Source organism: Lathyrus oleraceus, chromosome 6 (assembly GCF_024323335.1).
Source record: "Lathyrus oleraceus cultivar Zhongwan6 chromosome 6, CAAS_Psat_ZW6_1.0, whole genome shotgun sequence".
In the NCBI taxonomy this organism is placed as follows: domain Eukaryota; kingdom Viridiplantae; phylum Streptophyta; class Magnoliopsida; order Fabales; family Fabaceae; genus Lathyrus; species Lathyrus oleraceus.
In genome coordinates, this window is record NC_066584.1 from 495697919 (window position 1) to 495718523 (window position 20605).

The 20605-nt window shown below is 31.1% G+C and overlaps 1 protein-coding gene and 3 non-coding genes across 4 annotated transcripts; 1 reads left to right on the forward strand and 3 right to left on the reverse strand.

Annotated features, from left to right (window-relative positions):
• The first annotated feature begins 242 nt into the window (after positions 1-242).
• On the forward strand, positions 243-1181 carry LOC127093033 (uncharacterized). The gene has a single exon (XM_051031931.1). It carries the CDS (start codon positions 360-362, stop codon positions 909-911), a length of 552 nt encoding a protein of 183 aa, XP_050887888.1. The 5' UTR covers positions 243-359; the 3' UTR covers positions 912-1181.
• Positions 1182-13979: 12798 nt separating this feature from the next.
• Positions 13980-14086, reverse strand: LOC127099443 (small nucleolar RNA R71). Its single transcript, XR_007793943.1, has one exon. It is a non-coding gene; the product is annotated as a small nucleolar RNA R71 (small nucleolar RNA).
• A 4602-nt stretch (positions 14087-18688) lies between these two features.
• Positions 18689-18770, reverse strand: TRNAS-UGA (transfer RNA serine (anticodon UGA)). Its single transcript has one exon. It is a non-coding gene; the product is annotated as a tRNA-Ser (tRNA).
• Positions 18771-19917: 1147 nt separating this feature from the next.
• Positions 19918-20020, reverse strand: LOC127098791 (small nucleolar RNA R71). The gene has a single exon (XR_007793486.1). It is a non-coding gene; the product is annotated as a small nucleolar RNA R71 (small nucleolar RNA).
• Between the last annotated feature and the right edge of the window lie 585 nt (positions 20021-20605).

The window sequence follows — 20605 nt, forward strand, 5'->3', positions numbered from 1 at the left end:
TTCAACTCCATTGAATATTTTAAAATAGGAAAAAGCAGCCGCTGGTATTTTATTTTCCTTTTTTAAAATACTAAAATAGAAAGAAAAAAAGTGAATAATTTTAAAAAAAAAAAATCAATGTTGTTTGATAAGCTGAAAATTCGGCCCCACGCGCCTGCGTCGTCAGCATCATTACTTTCTCTCTCGTCTTTCTTTCTCTCTCTTTCTCTCTCCATTGTCCCCCTTATATATAAAGCCTTCGAGTTCTCTTCATTACCACCGTGTCAACTCTTGTTCAAACTCTCACAAGCCTATTAAACGCCACCGTTTTGCTCTTTGTCTTTTTTTTTAATTCTTTTTTATTTTTTATAAATAAAAAAATGGCTGATGATAACAGTTGCAAGAAGCGGTTACGTAATGACTCGTCCGAGTCAGAGATTGAATCGTCCGAGGCGAAGAAACTCAGAGACGATTTACTCGAGTTCTTGAACAATTCCGATCCAGCTCCTTCGATGCAAGAGCTTGATTCTGTTATAAAGAGCTTGCAGGAGGAGATCTCTGCGTCTTCTTCTACTTCCGTTCGTGTGATGTCAGATTCCGGCGAGTCTCAGGCTCAGATCGGGTATCTTCTGGAAGCTTCCGACGACGAACTCGGGCTTCCACCACCGGGATATCCTTCGGTTCATGAAGTTGTTCATGAAGAGAAAAAAGATGAAACTGATTTGGCTCGAGTTTTGTCTGACTCGTCCGGGATCGGTGAGTTATGGGAGTTTGAGAACCAGATCCCGAGTTATGACTCGTTTGATTTAGGAAACGGATTTGGAAGTTTTGGTTATGACTCGTTTGATGGGATTTTTAACCATTCAGATGTGTATTATGACTCGAACGATTTTTCTGACTCGTGGCGGCACGGAACCTTGCCGGCACAATAGAAATCATGAAAAGAAAATTGAAAATTGAAAAAAGGAAAAGGAAAATTTCCTTTTAATTAATTAATCTATCTAATGAGATTTTTAAATTTCTTAGATATATGTAAATATTTTATTTATTTTTAATTTTTATTCAGCTACTACTTTTTGTTCCCTTTTATTTGGACTAGGTTAGATAAAAGGGAATTATAGAATATAAAATTATGAAGCTATGAATCATGGAACATGCGTTCAGATATGGCCATGGCGATGAAAATGATGGTTGTTTATTTATTTCTTTTTTCTGTGCCTGAATTTTAGATTAGTAATACTTTTTATTTGAAGTTAAAAGAAAATGACAAAAATAAATTAGAGGAAGAATTAAATCAAACTTACACGATTTTGCATAGTTAATTCATCACAATTGTTTTATAGATGGTTGAAATATATATACATGTATATGAAAAGACAACTACAATTAAAGATAATCTAATACATGAGTTAAATGAGGATAAATGGATGTAATATAATTTAATTTTGAAAATAATATTTCTTTATATTTATATATTATAAATTTGATGTTAATATTTATTTATATTATTATAAATAAATTATTGATATTTATAAATGAATAATTTTATAAAATAATTGAAGACAAAGAAGAAAAGGAAAAGTCGCATATAAAATCTGATTTTGAACTGAATTGCATATACAAATTACAATACTTTTTCTTAATGCATAGGATGGTTTATCTATTGTTTATTGACTTTTATTTTATTTATAAAAATAATTCAATAATTGAATTTAGATATTTTTATATGTTTTTGTCCGTTATAGAATCAGAATTAATCGAGAATACGAGTAACGGTGTGCAATGATTGGATCTGAGTCCCTATTGCGGTGGATGAGAGGTTGACATGCAAGGTTAGCCTACAAGGCTAACACTTCAATGCTCAAGTCAGTATGTTAATGAAAATGAGTGAATAAATTTGAATTTGAAATTATGTATATGAAATTGGCGTGTGTGTGTGTCATTTATATAATGGATGTATTCTTAACCCTAGATCTCATGTGCTTGAGTGAATCATTGGTTTCTCCAGGCTGCGGCCAGTGGCAGTTCTAGTCGACCTAAAATAATTACCCCACAAGCCTCCGTCTCTGCTTGGCAGTGTGGGGTTTGTCGTATTCGCCCCGTTCGTAGAGAGTCCATAGATGATGTTAATATTCTCTTTAAATGCCATGCTTCATACATCTTTTCGTAGGTTCCATCATAATGATCTTTGGGAACTGAGATACTTAAGTGTCATGCTTAGGCGATCTGGAGCATTAATAGGGTTTTACCATTTTTAGTAAGTTATCACATGATTCTTGAAGAGCCGGTTTTACATTTTTCTTAAGACATTTCCTTGTTTCGTTGTCGCCTGCATTTTCAACAAGCCTTTCCTTTTTGTACTTGAAGAAACTAGTGTACACCATGAGTCAAAACTCAAAATAAAATACTTATGCCTTCTGGTTTGACCTTGTATCTTCGTCAATTGTCTTTATCTTTGTTCGAGATGGTGGTCTTGGCGGAGCCTTTTTAGACGTAGGTCCATCTTTAGATTGTGGCGTATTAACCCCTGATGAAGAAAAGAGAATATCGAATATGGCGAATGTGTCATTCGTTTCTATAAATGTACCTTTTTAATCATGGGTTTTCAGTTTCCCTCTAACAACTTTGAAATTGAAGTTTTGAATCACTTGATGATTTTCTCATTGCAGTCACACCTTGCACGTTAGGCGTATATTAAAGTTTTCTAGTATTGTTGCGAATATAAAAGGGAAAACCTTCTTTGTCCATTTTCTTCCATCTCTTCAACGTACAATGTAGTGACGCGGCCCAGGCATGAGGCCATGGTTTGATTAATTTTGTGTAAGTTGTTCTTAGCCTTAGAATGTTTTCGGAGAGCTTGAAGCATTTCAAAAATCGATTCTTCACCTCTTCATAAAGAGGATCATGCAACGTTATGACCATAGCGACCAGGGTGAAAGACATGTATATCAACCTGTTTCCCAAACAAAGGTCTTTTCCTGATGGGCAATGGATTATAGGTCTACAAGGAAGAGGATTTGTCTCAGGATGAACTTTATTTGAAGAGACGGTTGGTTGGTTTTTCAAAGAGTTATGTTATGTCGGTTCACGAAAACATTTGAAATGGCTTAATGTAACCCCCTTGCTGATGGATGCTCGCGCCAAGGAGGAGAGAAATGGCATTTTTGGTGAGTTTCAGATGTATTTTGCCCTCATTCGTCAATTTGGTTATCTCAATGCACGTACTACCCTATCTCGAACAAGAGAATGTGATATCCGACTTTATTTATGAGTCAACTATAGATCAAAATCTCTAATGAGACAAAATGTTGTCCTACTTTATTTATGACTCTAACGAGACAAAGTGTTGTCCTACTTTATTTATGAGTCTAATGAGACAAAGTGTTATCTTACTTATTTATGACTCCAATGACATAAAGTGTCGTCTTAATTTATTTATGAGTTTACTATGAAACACAAGCTAACACTCCCAATTTAAGTGGGTGGCGTTTAGTTAAGGAAATTTGATGATGTGACCACCATGGTGAAATGCGGTTTTAACTTCCTATTGCTAGTAACAGTCGGTTGATATAAATATATTTTTATTAATATTTCAAATTTTTAAATAATAATATTTATTTATGTTAATAAATTTGTACTTGCTAAAAAAGTGCAATGATGGTAATCCTTTATTTGGAGGATTTTCTAGTGGTGTTTAGAGTTGTTAATGGTGTTGAGGGCTAGCTCAAGTAAAGTGGTGAAAAGCTCAATATATGTGGCTTTCTTGGGTGAATGATTTTACCCCTTCTCAATCATAAGGTTGAGGTATTTGTAGAGGTCCATTGGGCCCAGGTCGAAGAACCTTGGAGTGGATTACTCCGACTCCATGACCTAGAAAATATGGAGAGAATGGGCTTCCCTCCTTGAATCGTGAAGGGATGGTTTCTCTATTTGACTACCCATTTTAGTTAGTAGTTGCGGGAACACGTCACTACCCATGTTTCAAAAAGTGGGTGGAGACAAACTATTCCATGCGTCCCAAGCCAACCATGGTCGAGTTATTACATGTTGGGTGAGAATATGGAGAATACAACATTATATGGGGGGGGGGGGGGGGGGGATTGACCTCCCAATTAAAAACTTTAGTTGAAAGATTATTTTGAAAAACATTTTATCAGAATTTGAAAAACAGAAAATAGTTTGCATGTTGGAAGTAAATTTGTGTATAAAGTGATTATGCTTATTGAATGGAATATACATTGAATAAAACTTAATCAATACACAATACAACCAATATCAAATAGAAAATCTAACCAAAGAGTAAATAATGTATTGTATTGAATTTTTGCTGAATTTACACAAGACGTGTAAAGATTATATAATCAATACAAATGAATTATATGATCAGGGTTTTCAATTTAATCACCAACAATTTACACGAGTACACTTCTCTTTGTCTCTCTCAAATGGTTTTCCATTGAAAAATCTTGGTCTTCCAATATTATTTTTGACAAATTACACGAGTTTTAGTGCAATCACAATATCCAACAGGTATCTTGAAGGTTGGTTTGTCCGAAGATTAAGAAGAACTCTCACTTTGCCTGTAGGCTTCCACACCACACTACAAAAGTGAATATGGAGAGACAAACCTCCTTATTTTCCATTGGAATTGTCAAAATCAGCCACAACACCACACACTTTGTGAACCTCTGAAATCTTAAATAAATCTTCAAAGAAACATTCAATCCAATAACATAATCTCCTTAAAAATCAAGAATATCCAAAGATGAGATTTTGATCCATGTGAAAATGCAAATAGAATGAGGTAGAAGATGAAAGAAATCGTTTGCAAGCACTTAAAAAAAATTCAAAACTCTTTTTGAAAATGAGAGAATACGTGAGTTGTGAGTTTTCAAATCAATGTGAAAGTGTGTGTTTTCTAAGATTGTTTAAGGTCTTGAGAGAGAATGGTGTTTATATGTGCTGGAGATCTAGCACAAAAATGAGTGAAATGGGGTATGATTCGATTCACGAGCAAGAATTATAATTTGAGTCCGAGAACCAAGTGATTTAAATCAAGAAGCAAGAACATATGAAAACCCATTCATGTGACTCGAGTCACACAATTTGTGTTTCGAGTCACATGATTCAAGTCACACATATTTATGATTCGAATCAGAGTTCCAAAAGCAAACTAGAAATCTTTCAGTTTGGTGTGATTTGAGTTATGAAGATTGTGACTCGAGTCATGAAAACATGAAATGAATTCTTAGCTTCCTAGAGATCTCATTCGAGTCAAGTGAATAATGTTATTCGATTCACACTAGCAGAACCTCAATTTTACATAATTTGAAAAGCTTTTTGTGATTTTACCATAGCATAACTTGACCCATTTTCACACATAGGGTTTGATCCCAAATCTCAACAAATTTTGACTCAAAGCATATTGCTTAAATTTAGACCATACATTTTGATTTATACATGATTAAACACAAACTTAAAAATCAACTCAAAAAAGCGCAAATGATGAGGAGACTCAATAACAAAAATAAATAAAATCAAAAGCTTAAAAGACAAGCAATCAAACCAATAGCCTTAAAGGAATTAGAGACATGCAATGCAACTTCATTACGAAACGCGATAGGCTAGAGACACAACTTCAGGCGGCTTATGGTGCTACTCTTGTGCTCGTCCAATGCCAATATATTTAACTTGTCTTGCTTCCCTTTGGATTGATGAAATTATTCAAGTAAATGATTTTTCTTCCGTATTCATCATCATCAATTGCTTTATTTCAAATTTTCTCTGCTATTCATCATTATTAATTGTCTTTTTCTAAATTTTTCTCCACTACTTAATAATCATCTTAATATAAACTGCTATTTTTTTGTTTATGAAAACTTTAATCTCCTCTCATTTATTTTCTTCCGGTCAATTTGATTATAATAGTTTACAAATAATCTAATTAAATACTTCTCAAAGAAGCTGTGAATTCTCTCTCAAATACACGTTCATGTTTTGTAAACAAAACAATTAGATTGAGTTTCAACACTATTATCACTTTTAGTAAAAGGTCGAGAAAGACTAGAAACAAATTAAAATGATGAAGGCAAATGAGTGCCACTCGATTTTGTTTTCCTTTAAATGTTCAAAATACACTTTATTTCGTCGGCTCTTCAAAACCACTTCTCCTTAGAGTTTTGAGCAAGAATATTTGAGAAGTAGCTTTTTTCAAATATGAATCTTTTTTTTAATACTAAAAACGATATTCATTCATTCAAGTTGACAAAATGCATTGAATAACACTTGTTCAAAATCACTATAAACTAAAAAGGATGAATCTATGAGCAAATTCACAACATCCACGTTAATAACATATAATAGCAAAATGCCTACAAATGTGACAAAAGCCTACAAGTATGACGAAATTGAAATGCTCGGAATACTCTTGTCTTAGAGTCTGCAGTGTTGATGATGTCAAAGTCATTTATTGAATATGCAATGAGTCAAAACTAATATGTCAGTTTGAACCGGACAAATACCGCACCAAGACGGGAAAACAAAATAACACCGTAATAAGACGACGACCAACACAACGTCGCACTAAAACGACGAAATCACGAAGAATAAAACTAAAAAAATATATGTAAAATCACTTATTTGAATGAAAAAGAAAGAAAAACGAATTTAAAGGGATAAATTTAGATCAAAAATTGACCGTAAAATCGCTCACCCCTCTTTAGTGGAGGAGGAAAAAGTGAAAACTAGGATTTTTGAAATCTGAATCTTAAATTAAAGAACATATATGGAACCTTCCAGATTTAGATTTGGAAATAGAATTTTCAACCTTAAGAGTAAGTTTGTAGTCAAAAATATAATTAATCCATTCTTTGTGAAAAGGTGAAAATCTCATTTGTGTCTTTAATTTTCAAAAATGATTTGAAATTGAACCCATATCTGAGATGAATGAGTATTTAATTCAACGACTATAATATGATAAGGCAAGATCGAACAACATCTTAGATTGATTTGTTTCTTCTAAATGTGATGAATTATGAAGTAAAGATTTAAAAAAAAAAGGAAGATCTTAGAAAAATAATATAGTTTCAAACAAATTATTTGTTCATGTAATGACAAAAGCAATATAAAATTAAATAAGATAGATTTTATGAACTTCTATAATTTATTTTTCAATATTTGTTAAACATGTATACAATGTTATTGTTTATTTTAGGCTTTTGAGATGAAAATGATGGTGATTCTAAATTTAGAGATTTTTTGGATTTTTTTTTTCAAATGCTTCAAAAATGGATGTTGTGATGAAGGAACATAGAAGATGATTAAAAAACATATCTTCTTGTTGTAATTTTTTATATATGGATTTTAGAAAAATAAAATGAAATGGTGAAGGTGAATAAAAACACATGAAAATAATAATTATTTTTTTATAACTTTAGCAATTAATTTTGTGAAAAAATAAAATAAAACAACAATCCACAATACATTATTTTTAAAACAGAAAAATGTATTATGATACATAAAAGACAATTACTAAATAAAAAACTACAATTGTTGAAATAAAGGTGGCTAGACTCTTAGTTAGTCCTTATATAAAGTATAGTGTAACATTCTTATTGTTTTTAGCCTTAATTTATCTTTTGATCTCTTAATTTAATTTATTATTTTGCTTTGATCCCTTAATTAAAAATATTACAATGTAGTCTTTTAAAATTGTGTTGTTAGCCTAAGCAATCCCTTCCGTTAATTATTTTACAAAAAAAACATTAACTTGTCTATGTGGCACTATTATTGTCTTTTTAAAATCTAACATGGTTTGTTTGACATTTTTTTAATTTTATTAATTAACTTATTTTAATTTTAAATATATTTTACATTTTCTTAATATATTTCATATTTTCTGCACTTATTTTCATTTATATTCATTATTTGAAACAAACTCTAATGACTCTCTAATGAAACTTGTAGTAGTAGCCTTCTTTCTCTTTCTCCTTCTTTCTTCTCTGTTTTCTTATTTCTTCTTCTCTCCCCAACATAGTACAACAAATCTACAAAAAAATTTATAGAAAAACAAAACAACAGTTGGAATGTGAAATTATGTGAGTATTGTACTTGAAGCTGCGAAGAAGACTAAGACGCAATTGAGAGGTGTTGAGGGCGTCTAAAAAACACAAGGTGGGGGTGGATCTCTATATCCGATGCTGGTAAGATTTCGCGTGGCAGAGAAAGCGTTGAAAGTGATTACTGAATTTGGATAAAAAATCGTCTCCTCTTCTTGTTCTGCTTCGTTTCTTTTCAGATTTGTGATGTTGTCATTTTTTGAGTTGTGATTTGATGTGGCGGTAGTGAAACTTGGAGGTTGTATGAGTTGGTCTGATAATGGCGTTGTTTTTTGTTCTCTAATGTTGCTTTTTGTTGTCTGTTACTGAGTTATCATTGTTTGGTGTTGTTGTGTATGAATTTCGAGGTGGAAAGTTTTTAAGTTGAGGAAAAAGGAAGGACTAATTTCTGTGAAGGTGGCCTGAGAGATTTAAGGGTGGTGGTGGTCTAAGTGTGGAAGAGAGATTTTGCTATTTTTTGTTTTTGCTTCTTTCAAAACGCGTGAAATAAAGATGGATCAGAGTTTTTTATTCTGGGAGTTTATAAAGAATAATGATAAATTCTTGATTTATTAAGGATTTATTGTGGTTCTTGATTGATGGAAGACAATAGATGATTTTGATGGATGAAGAAAATTGTTAAGAAATATTTTGGATCGAAGAAAATTTGATAAAATGACCAAATCAAATTTCATAAAAAAATAATTATAGATTGAAGATGATGATAAATTGAGCAGTAATGGTAAAATTTAATTATGGAAGATATTTTGATAAAAAGATAATGAAAATCCCATCATTTATGTTAAAGATGATCATAATAAAGAAATAATGAAAAATCTCATGATTTTGCTGAGTTGTCATGTTAGACAACATTTAAAGTTTTTTTCAGAAAAATTAAAGGAATGGACCAATAATATTATAGAAACTAACTTTTTCTTTACTAAGATCAACATTAAATTAAATTAAAAGACTTGGTGACTAATTATACTTGTTTTTAATATACAAATTTCTCATGCTTTATCTCATTTTCCTCTTAATTGGGATTTATGAGTTTAGAGCCAAGTGTTTTTGGAATGATTTGTTTTCTATTGTTGTGTATTTGTGTTTACTAGTTTACCTTTCTAGAGAGAAAATTCATCAATAACTTTAGAGAGTATTATTTTAGGAGGCATATTAGTAAAGAATAATTACTATAGTTAAATTTTTTTAAATATCTAATAAAAAAACTCAAGACTCTATATTTAGGAATGATAATATGAAATGCAAAAAAAAAATGTTGAATTTAAAATAAATAATAAAAAAAGTTTTAGGTAGGAGCACATACATGTAACATGCTATAAACATGAAAAGGGTGGTGTTTGTCTTTTTGGTGTCTCAATCATGTTTTTTTAATATATAAAAACGTATTACCTAAAAGTTCGTTATTAAAAAATAAATAAAAACTGCCCTATAGGCTGTAACCTTGAAGGTTTTAGTTATTAGTATATTGTTTTGATTAAAATATATTAATGAATTCTGAATTAAATATATTTTTAGTTCTTTAAAATATATTAGTTTTTTAGTTTCTCAATTAAAAAAATAAACTTTAATTCTTCTAAATTTATATCATTAATTTTAGTAGAGATGACAAAAAGTCATATATAATAAATAAAGCCCAATAATTAAACTCCTTATTTGATTTTTTCTTAAGATCCTGTTTAATAATTTTTTTTAACTCTTTATTTTTAAACTCCTTTATAATTTTATTTTTTAAAAGACTTAAGTAAAGGGTTTTTAATTAAAAATAATAATACTTTGTTTGAAAAAAAAATTGAAACTGTTTTTTTAATCTTTTTTAGAAAATAAAAATTGATTTTAGATTTTTTCTAAATATACAAAAAATTCCTTTTTTCCAAAAAAAAAAATCAATCTTTTTTCAAATATAAAAAAAATAGGAAATAAAAAAACTGATTTGTTTTTTAAAATAACAAAGAATCGATTTTTTTACAAAATTTTTTTAAATTAACAAAAATCAAATTTTCAAGAAAATAAAAAAAATTGTTTATCTTTTAAAACTAAAAAAAATTGTTTTTTCCCTGAAAATAGAAAATTATTTTTCTAAAAAATAAACAAATCATTTTTTCTAAAAATAGAAAAAATGTTTTTTCTAAAACAATAATCAACTTTTTCGAAAATAAAAGAATGGTTTTTTTTAAAAATAATCTTTTTTCTTCTTGAAAATAAATAAATTTTATTTTTTCAAAAACAAAAACAAATAATGATTTTTAAAAAATAAAAATATCAATATTTTTTCAAATAACGGTATTTAAAATTTTAAATAATTAAAAAAAGATAAAATAATTTTTTTGGTGAAAATGTTGGTGCCTTAGAGCTTTATTTGAATTTTGGAGACTTTTAAGTTATGATACCTAGTTTTTTGGGTTCATTTTTTTTTTATAAAATTAACATAAAAAATATATAGAAAAAATTAAGAAATAGTAGAGGAGACTAAACCAAAACCCTCTCGGCGAATAAAAAATATGTAATTAGGGTGACCTAGCTTATTTCGAATTATATTCGGGATAATAGTCTTAGGCGGGTCAACTCAAGATAGAGGCAAAGCAAAATTTATAGCTAGAGAAGCTAATAATTGTTCCCTTCTATGAAAATATGAGAAATATGGAATCTCGAATTCCTAATTTTGACTAAATGATTGAGTCAGATGGTCCTAATGTGCTAAGGGACTACTGAAGGATCCTTAATAGCCAGCAAAACAAAGGAGGAGTCGAATTCCAACCAAATACTATTCCAACTAAAGCTAGAAGAAAAATCAATTGCCTTAATAACTCCAAAAAGCTCCGCAATAATTGAGGAAGAGCAAACAATCTTCTCACCAAACCAAAAAAAAGTCTCCCAAATGATTTCTAAACAAACTACCGTAGGAGGCCCAATCATGGGAGAAGGAGTTGTCTATATTGCACCTCAATAATCCTAGGCACCTTTAGAGGATGCAGATCAATATTGAAGGCCTTGATAATGGTAAACTCATGCATGAAGGAGTTTGCCATTTTAGCAGTAATATTACATATGAAAGCAACCTCAATAAGGATTTGGTTGAGGATCTTCTTCCAATGCCTAAAGCCATTGTTGAATCTGACTTGATTACGAGCCAACTAAATGTTATTGATGATGAGCACAATGGAAGCCTGAATGATAATTTTGCATTGAGGGCTCCAATTCCTATCATAAATATCTAATATTCTAAGAAGATTAGACATAATAAGAAGCTTAATCATATTAAAAAACCAGTGCCAAATATGTAAAGAAAAATGGCAATGAAAGAAAAGATGCTCCGCTGATTCCTGATTTCCGTTACATAGGCCGCACATCGACGAAGAGAAGCAACCTCTCAGCATGAGATTTATCGTCTGTAGGAAACCGATTGTGCTATAGCCTTTAGACAATGAACGCCTTAGAAGGAGGAATATCAACATTCTATATATGCTTGAACTAAAGTTGAGGAGATGAAGTAGTTAACTTGAAGTTGTAAGCATTTTTGAGATATAAGTTCCCAGAACTAAAGTAAACCCAAATCTTTCTATCCTACATGTTATCCATATGGATATTAATGTCATCTGCAATCAAAGACAAGTTAGGAATTTTATTAATAATGTCAGTAGGAAAATACCAAGAACCATTATGTAAAAAATCAGAAACTAAATAATTAATATTAATATTTTTAGGATCTTGAATCCTAGAAATCAAAGTGGGATCAAATTTGAAGGGCCTTAAAAGTTAGATCACAGTCTCATAAATGGACATAAATTGACAACTCTACTTAATTTTCTTTACAAGTATTTACATAGCATGTTTGATTACTACACCATTAAAAAATGATTAACCGAATATTTAACTATTTAATTTCCAGTTTATTAATTTAACCTTTAACTTAAAATTATAAATAAATTAATATTTATAAAATATAAATAGTTAAATTATTATATTAATAATATTTCAAGATCTTATCAATGACATGTTATCAAAAAAAGTCATTTTCACCGTAGAACTAATTCATAAGTGATTATTTAGACCATATTTTTTTAGTAATTTTCATGTTTATGTATTGATGTTTTAAGCTTTGTTTTTCCTCTTTTATGCATTTTTTTGTGTGTTTCATCAGTTTTCAGGATAAAAGAGCCATCACGGGTGAAAGAGAAGTCAAGAAAGGAAAAAGGCGCAAAATACTAGAGTTTTAATGTTTTTCCATACAAAATCCAAAGGCTCACTACAAGTTGGTCGTAGTTGGGGTATGGGCCGTTGTGGCCCCCAGTTTGCTCCCCATAGAAAATCCAAGGGTCTGCTACGAGAAGGCAGTAGCGCTTGCTACGGGCCTAGCAGCCCCAGGAGCCAAGCAAATTCTTTCTTTTTACATTCGTTTCTTTTTTTATCATTTCTAATTCCAACTGATGTAATTGCCTGAAAAAACATCTTTGGACACCAAAAGGCATGACTTAATGCTTGTAATCATGTGTAATGGCCTTTATCGTATTTTTATTCTTTGTATTATTGTTGTACTTCAAGTTTCCATTGGAGCATGTTCTACCTTCTTATTTAGTTCATCGTCTTCTTATTCAGGTTCTACCTTTTGTAATCGTTATTATAATCATCATGTATGCTCTACATGATTTTTTTGTTATTTTAATAATCGCTATGTATGAGTAGATGCTTAAGAGTTTAGGATCATAAGAACCGTCTCTTGACAAACCTCATATAGATTCTCAGGAAATTTGTTACTAGAATGTAGTGAAAATTTGTTTTTGTGTTTTTGTTTCTCATAGATAAAGAATTTGTGGAATTAGAGGAGATTCATATGTGATCTATACATTGAAAGGGTGTAGTATGACTTCAGAGCTAGAAACAACAAACTGTTGAGTTAAAACGGTAAACTCTAAAGAGGAAGTAATTCTTTTTAAATGACGACTTAAAATTTGACTATGGACAAGTATACTATGCCGGTGAAAATGGGTAACATATTTGATTAGAGTAGTATAACATGCCGAAAAAGTGGGTGTTGTCCACCTTTACCATTTTTTCTACAAAATTAACATCGTTCTCTTAATAGACCATAAACCGGAATCTACAAGAGGTTTAGAGACACAGATTAAGAGTCCTAAACTCTGCTCATTTTAGTTGTTTTATTTGCAAACATAAAATTTCAATCCCAAACTCTTTTTTGACCGCTTTAGCTAAACAACGATAAGATAGAAATCAATAATCAGATAATTGATCTAAGTGGTATGACAACTCTTTTACTACTTCGATATAGTCGTACACTTGCAGCGCGTCGTGTTTTGGTGTCGTTGTCGGGGACCAAAAATTTTCGGATATTGAAATTATGTTTTTATTATTGTATAAACTAAAGCATTTTATTTTTATTGTTTTTTTTCTCAGTGCGATCTTATGCGAAGATCTTGTAGTGCATGAAATCTCGTAGAGTTGATTGACGAAATCGAGTGTTTCTTGCACGAGAGATGCCAATTATTAAAACAACAATAACAAATGATTGTCGATAATATACCACTTAAGGACTATGTGAGGAACAACATTGTAGCATAATCCATCATGTTATAGGGCCAAATATTTTTGAGATTAAGAACTCCCTTGTGGGTATGGTACAACAAAACCAATTATGCGGACCACGGACAGAAAACTCCAACTTGCACTTATCAATCTTTGTCGAATTTTACAGCATATTGAAACTGAACAATATCTACCCTATCTTTATTTAGCTCATATTATTTCCTTTTTCATTATGAGATAGAGCTCGCATGTGGCTATAGTCCCTACCGACAAATTCCAATACAACACGTGTCGAGCTAAAGTCTGTATTTCATGCACAATATTTCCCGCCAAGCAAAATGACACAAATTAGAAGCCAAATCTCTAATTTTAGGAAAGAATAGGGTGAGTCATTATTTGATGCTTAGGAACGTTTCAAATATTTTTTAAGGTTGTGCACATTCCATGGGCTTGAAAAGTGGCTCATTGTCCACACTTTTTACAACAGTCTCCTTTATTCCACAAGGATGAAGCTTGATGCAGTAGCCGGTGTCGCAATCTTGAATAGTTCCACAAATGTAGCCTATAATCTGATAGAGGACATGGAAAAGAACCACCACTCATGTGGAAGTGAATGTGCCCTCACTACAAAATCCCCTCAAAAGGGTGGACTTTACGAAGTCAGTCTCTTTGACCACATAAATGTTAAGGTAGTTGTTTTATACCAAAATATAGAAAATATAAGCTTCCACAGTTCTTTCTTGGGAAATTTGTGGAGTAAACAGACATATGGCAGCAGATTACTAGATGAACCTCAATGGAGGAATTGGCCAAGAAAGCATTAACTATCTTAATAATCAGCGCGATAATCCTTATTCTAACACTTACAACCATGATAGAAATATCACACTAACTTTTCTTACAATAAAAACTCTCCCTAACCTGCCACTGGACCATCGGGATTCCAAAAATTGTCGCCCCTAAGAAATCAAATCTAGAAATGTTGATGGAAATTTTTTAGCGACTCAAACTCGCAAAAAAAGAAGATTTCAAGAAACAAATTCTCTATACTAATGATGTTCTTAGGTATTTATCCACCAAGGTAAAGTCCATTGCTACCCATAAAAATATGTTGGTGACTCAAACCTCCCAAGTTGCACAACAATAAGCTTTATCATTTATCCCTTTGAGATCTTTTCTGGGACATCCTGAGCAAAACACCAAGGTACATATGAATGTTGTGACAACTAGGAGTGGTAATAAAGCGGAGAGTTATAATGATAAAAGTGTAGAGGTAAAAAATAACGATCCAATACCACCTGAAAAGGAGATTGTTAAAGAGGATGATAAGGAGGAACCATATGTTGCTCCTCCTCCGTATAAGCCACCAAAAGTAAGGAAATACTAAAAAAGTTATATATTAATTTGCCTTTCACCGAGCCCATATCCCTAATGCCTACATGTGCTAAGTTCTTAAAGAAAACCTATAAAACAAGCAAAAGTTAGAGGATAATGAGACCGTAAAAATGCTTGTTGATAGTAGCCTAGTAATATTAGATAAGTTACTGCAAAAGCTCAAAGATCCGAGGAGTTTTTATTAGTTTTTGTAATACCATTAAATATGACATCATTACAGGCTCTCCAGTAGTCCAGACTACAACGTTCCAAATCATAAAAAAACCATCCCTAGTCTTGGCCCTACCACCTAAAGTAAGGAAATACTCAAAAGAAGCAAATGGTCACTAGGAAAAACCAGATGTCAACCCAACTACTAAAAGATCCTATACCACACAAGAAAAATTAAATCACAAGTGACAAAGAGATAGGACACTGAATTAATGATACCTCGCAAAAAGGACATGAAATCTCACTAGGATCAATAACCAACCCCTTTTATACAAGTCCTCTCTAGAAGAGAATATATCATGTAGAAATTGCCAAGAGAATGTATGTTGCAATTCAAAAACAAAAGATAATAAGTATTTGTTTGTATGATCTCCATAGGGATTGGTGTGATAATCAAAAGTCGTTGAATACTTTCTATAATTTTAAGCAAAGTTGTTTGAAAAATTTGATTATTTAATAACTAAGTAAAAAATAACGACGAACAAAAATAAGATTTAACAGATAAAATTGAGATTGTTGGAGTTAGATTTCATTATCATATCTTCATGTATTTTCTTAGGCAAATATGTATATTCTTATCCATTAATTAATATTATCATAGATCGTTGTGCATTTTTGTTTATGTATAAAAACATTGTGAAATCAATCGTATTGCCTAACAGACATTTTTTAAGCTAGTAAACTAATACGATGACATTAAAATTTTATAATATATGTGAATGTTAAACCTAAATTTGTGTACAGAGTTTAATATCTAACAAATGAAAATCTTTGATCTAGTAAAGAAGAGTATCTCTCAATATCAGTTCAAGACCATTATAACAAGTTATGAGTATCTAATTCATAACAAACATTAAGAACAAAGATAAACATCAATATTAATGAGTAACTAGAACATGCATAATGCCCTGATCAATACGAATACATGAATTTTTGGATAACTACATCTAACCCCAACAAAAGAAAATTTAATTACTTTTACTCATAGTAGATTTACAATGATGACCAGGAATAAAGAGGTGAAAAAGCATTCACGATAATTTCTCGACCAAACAAAGCGTCAACCTTCGATTCTTCAATATCTCTCTTGGTAATTTTCCTATCAATTCTCTCTTGTTGTTCCAGAGTTTTAACTATAGCGTACTGAATATTGGAATAAATTCATTATGGAGTGATTAATGTTGAACTGATTGAGAACTCTATTTATAGAGTTATGTTCAGGTATCCTTTCCTAGAGAGATCTTTAACTCGCATAGCGAGCTTGGCTTTCTTCATCAGTAAGTCTTGTTCAACTTGTCCAAGTTGAGATTGGCCGCCTTATCTTTCTTAGGGAGCCTCCCTGCTCTCCAAGCGAGAAAATCCTTCTTTCACCCCTAAGTTACTTAACCAAGGGGTCTTATAAACTGCCTTTTCTTGCTTGACAAGCTTGTCACCTCACCTAGTAAGTTGCCTTGCTTTAGCATGAAGTAATTTGGCCTGAAAGAAATCTTTAGTCGTTTGTGCTCACCTAGCAAACTTATTTTTTCATCTGGCAAGATTGAGTCAGCAAGGTTACCATGTTTTTTTCCTATGTTGCCATATCTTTGGTTGGGCAAGCTTTTTCCCTGCTCAACGAGTTTTCTGCTATGAGATTGTGTAGTTTGTGATTTCATTTGTACTCAATAATATCACAATTAAAATGTTCATACATGTGTTTTATCTTATTTTTATGATAAATTGGAGGCTTTTCAAATGATTTCTTGTGTTTCAATTTAATAAGTGCATACTATAAATGAGTAAGTTTGACACTCATCAACTCTCCTCAAATTATCTTTTTGTTTGTTCTCAAACAAAATTTATACAAGCCTTAAATGATTCGTTAATCCAGTATGCATACCTCATGTTTATGGTTTATGACTTTTTTAAAACTAAATTAAGAGCATATTGACATCAGGGGGAAACTAAACATCTTAACTATATTGGCACCATTAAAAACCCTAATCCTTTGCCCATAGCTCATATATACAAATAGAATAGAAAACAAGATATATATACAAGAGGGGACTAAGACAAAACCCGAAAAACAAAAGCAAAGAAACAAATAAACTAACTAAGAGAATCAGTAACCAGAGAATCCAAGTTTATCCCTATGGAACTCTTCTTTGATACAGTATGGAGGGGAAGTCCACCAAGTAAAATTGATTATCGAATGACTAGAAGAAGTCAATTTATCTTCGTAAATATTTCCTTCATGATATGTATGCAAACAATTCACATTAATACTAATCAGACAGTTGTCCCATCTATTCCGTAAATTCCAAGGAACTATATCCGACTTTTGAAAATCCCCACTAGCTACATATGAATAACTTTCAATCCAAATATTCAATCAACCTCTAGTAACCGCGTTTTGCAGAGCCAAAATAATAGTCATCAACTCTGCGTGCAAAACCAAATTGTATGGAACTTTCAAGGCAACTTCCCCCCAAAAATTAGCCAAATAATCAGAGAAGATAGAACCACACTCCAAAGAGTTATCAACTAGAGAGTCATTTGTATTAGCTTTCACTCAAAAAATAATCGACCCCTTCTAGAGCACTAACGATATTTTTGGAGCATTCAAATGGTTTATGACTTTAATCAGAAACTTTGAAATCCATTGCATTTTGGCATGGTTTTTTTTAAATGCGTATTCAAAAACCAATATCATAACCATTCACAAACCATAGCATGAATATGAAATTGTTGTTTAATCAAAGTGTAGAAAATAAAGTTGTTTTTTCTTGAAAACTTGAGTTATTATTTTCTTGTAATTCATTGTAATCTCTTATAATAATATTTAGAAGTGTAGTGAATGAGAGAATTGTTATATCCTCATGATAAATTAATTTTTTTATAAATTGAATAAACAAATTTCTTTATATTCTTATCTTTTATTAGTTATTGTACAAATTTCTTTATATTTTTGTTTTTATTAATTATTGTATTGTTTGTGACCATTTATTTTAGTTGTTATTCCACGTATTAAATTTCTTAATGTGTTTAGAACTATCTAACAAATAGATTTGTTAGACTTTTACCAACAATAAAAGAAAAGTCTCAATTGAGATTTTTAATTGCCATGTTGCATCTATATAGCAAACGAGATAGCTTAACTGAAATTAAAATTTTAAACTCAATCACAAAGCATCTTAAATAATAACAAAGATCAATTTTCTTTATTCCAAATAATTTAAAAGTCAAGTTTGGGAGAAAAATTTTCTAGTTAATTTTTAGGAGTGATCCAAGAGTGCAAAAATATACCTCCAAACAAAAACTCCAAACGAATTGATGTGTAGGGGGAAAAAAGAGGTGTGAAAAGTCACTCCCATTTGCATGTTCTAATGGGTTAAGTTTTGTTTATTTGAGATACATTACAGCCCATATATTATAAAAAGGATGAAAAGAGAAGAAAAGGTTAAATTGAAAAACGTCGACAGCAGGGTTCGAACCTGCGCGGGCGAAGCCCAACAGATTTCAAGTCTGTCTCCTTAACCACTCGGACATATCGACTCGTTGTGGCAGAGGGCTTAATTATTAAATAAATTAATATAAATATTAACCATTCAGTGGCGGTAACAATTGAGATTATCTCCTTTACTCCCCAAAAGTTACAAGATATATTTCAAACATTTCTTGATGGACCAAAAATGAAAGGGTGCCAAGGAAAAAATACATGATTTTATTGTCTTAGAATTTCATTTATACTTGAAAAATAAAATTAATTTTACAGTGAAATAACATATTTATATTTTTTTCCATATTTAAAAATAAATCAATTTTTATATGAAAAAACTTTATGAAATTGTGTTACATGATAATTCCCTTTAAATATATTTTTCTTTCTTTTAATTTTTGGGTGACTTTTAAGATGAGGATTCAATTAAGTTCTTGGAACACAAAAAATACAATTAGATTTAATCTACCATAATTAGTGTAAAAGTTGAATTCTCGTAATAGAATAGGGAATTGAGATTTATATAATGTTTTTCATGTAAATAATAATAGTCTTAAGGCTCTTTTATCATAATTTTAAAAACAATTCAGAATTACCACGTCAATTAAATTACAATTACTTTTTTTGTGGAATGATATTTATTTCTTTGGTATAAATTGTGCACTTGTAAATAGTATCAAGTTTTGACACATTTGTTCGGGATTTATTCTAATTTTAATTTTTATCAAATATTATCGTTCTTTGTTGAATACGAAGAGTCTGAACTCTTGGTGACCTGATTAAATTAATCATTGAGATTAAAAGATATTTTCATAAGAGACGTAGAGAATAAGCCACGACTGAGAATTACACTTTAAAGATTATGCCTCCCAAAACAATTAGGAACCACATTCCAATATTGCGTGTCCTACGATGGGTGCTAATAATTTCAATCTAAAACCTTCTATGTTGTCTACAGTACAACAAAACCATTTTTTGTTCACCAACGGGTGATTTGAATCTCCATTTATTAGTTTTTCTTGAATATTGCAACTCCTTGAAACTAAATGGAGTAACCATTGATGCCATAAGATTCAAACTTTTCCTTATTTTGTTAATAGAAAGAGTCAGAGCCTGACTACATTCTCCGCCTTCTGATTTCATCACTACATATGACTAGTTACAAATCAATTTTCTTACTAAACATTTTCCTCCTAGTAAAATAACCCAACTGAGAAATCATAAGTTTTACTCAGAAGGGCAGAAATCTCTACAAGGCATGAGAGAAATTTAAGGAAATGTTAAGGTTGTGCCCTCATCATGGGCTTGAGAAATGGATAATTGTTCATACTTTTTACAATTGTCTCATGTACACCACAAGGATAACATTAGATGCAACTACATGAGAAATACTTGTAAACAAAAATATAGAGGAAGCATATGCTTTAATTGAAGATATGACACAAAATCACTACTAATGGGGAAGTGACAAAAACTCTGGTGAACATTCACCCCCTCTAAACGAGGAATGTATGAAGTTGGTGCTTCATATCATCTTGCTTCTAAGGTTGATGCTTTATTTAAAAAAAATTGATAAATTGAATGTAAATGTTGTCACCCATAATATTTCGCCTTGTGAAATCTGTGGGATTATTGGCCATACTGGCGCTGAGTGTCAAATGATCTTAAATGGATAGTCTAGTCGAGAGAATGTTCATTACTTAACAATCCTCAAAGAGTAAATCTATCTGCTAATATGTATAACTCCGGGTGGAGCACTCAAAATTTTCCTACAAATATAACTCTCCTCGACAAGTAGTCGAACCTTCTGGTTTTCAAAGACAAAAGAGTTTTAATGTTCCTATAAATTCCAACCTTGGAAATATGATTGAAATCTTTTTGATCACTCAAA

What these genes read in the sequence shown, in the direction of transcription:
- LOC127093033 (XM_051031931.1), top strand. Translation starts at nt 360, where the DNA reads ATGGCTGATGATAACAGTTGCAAGAAGCGGTTACGTAATGACTCGTCC.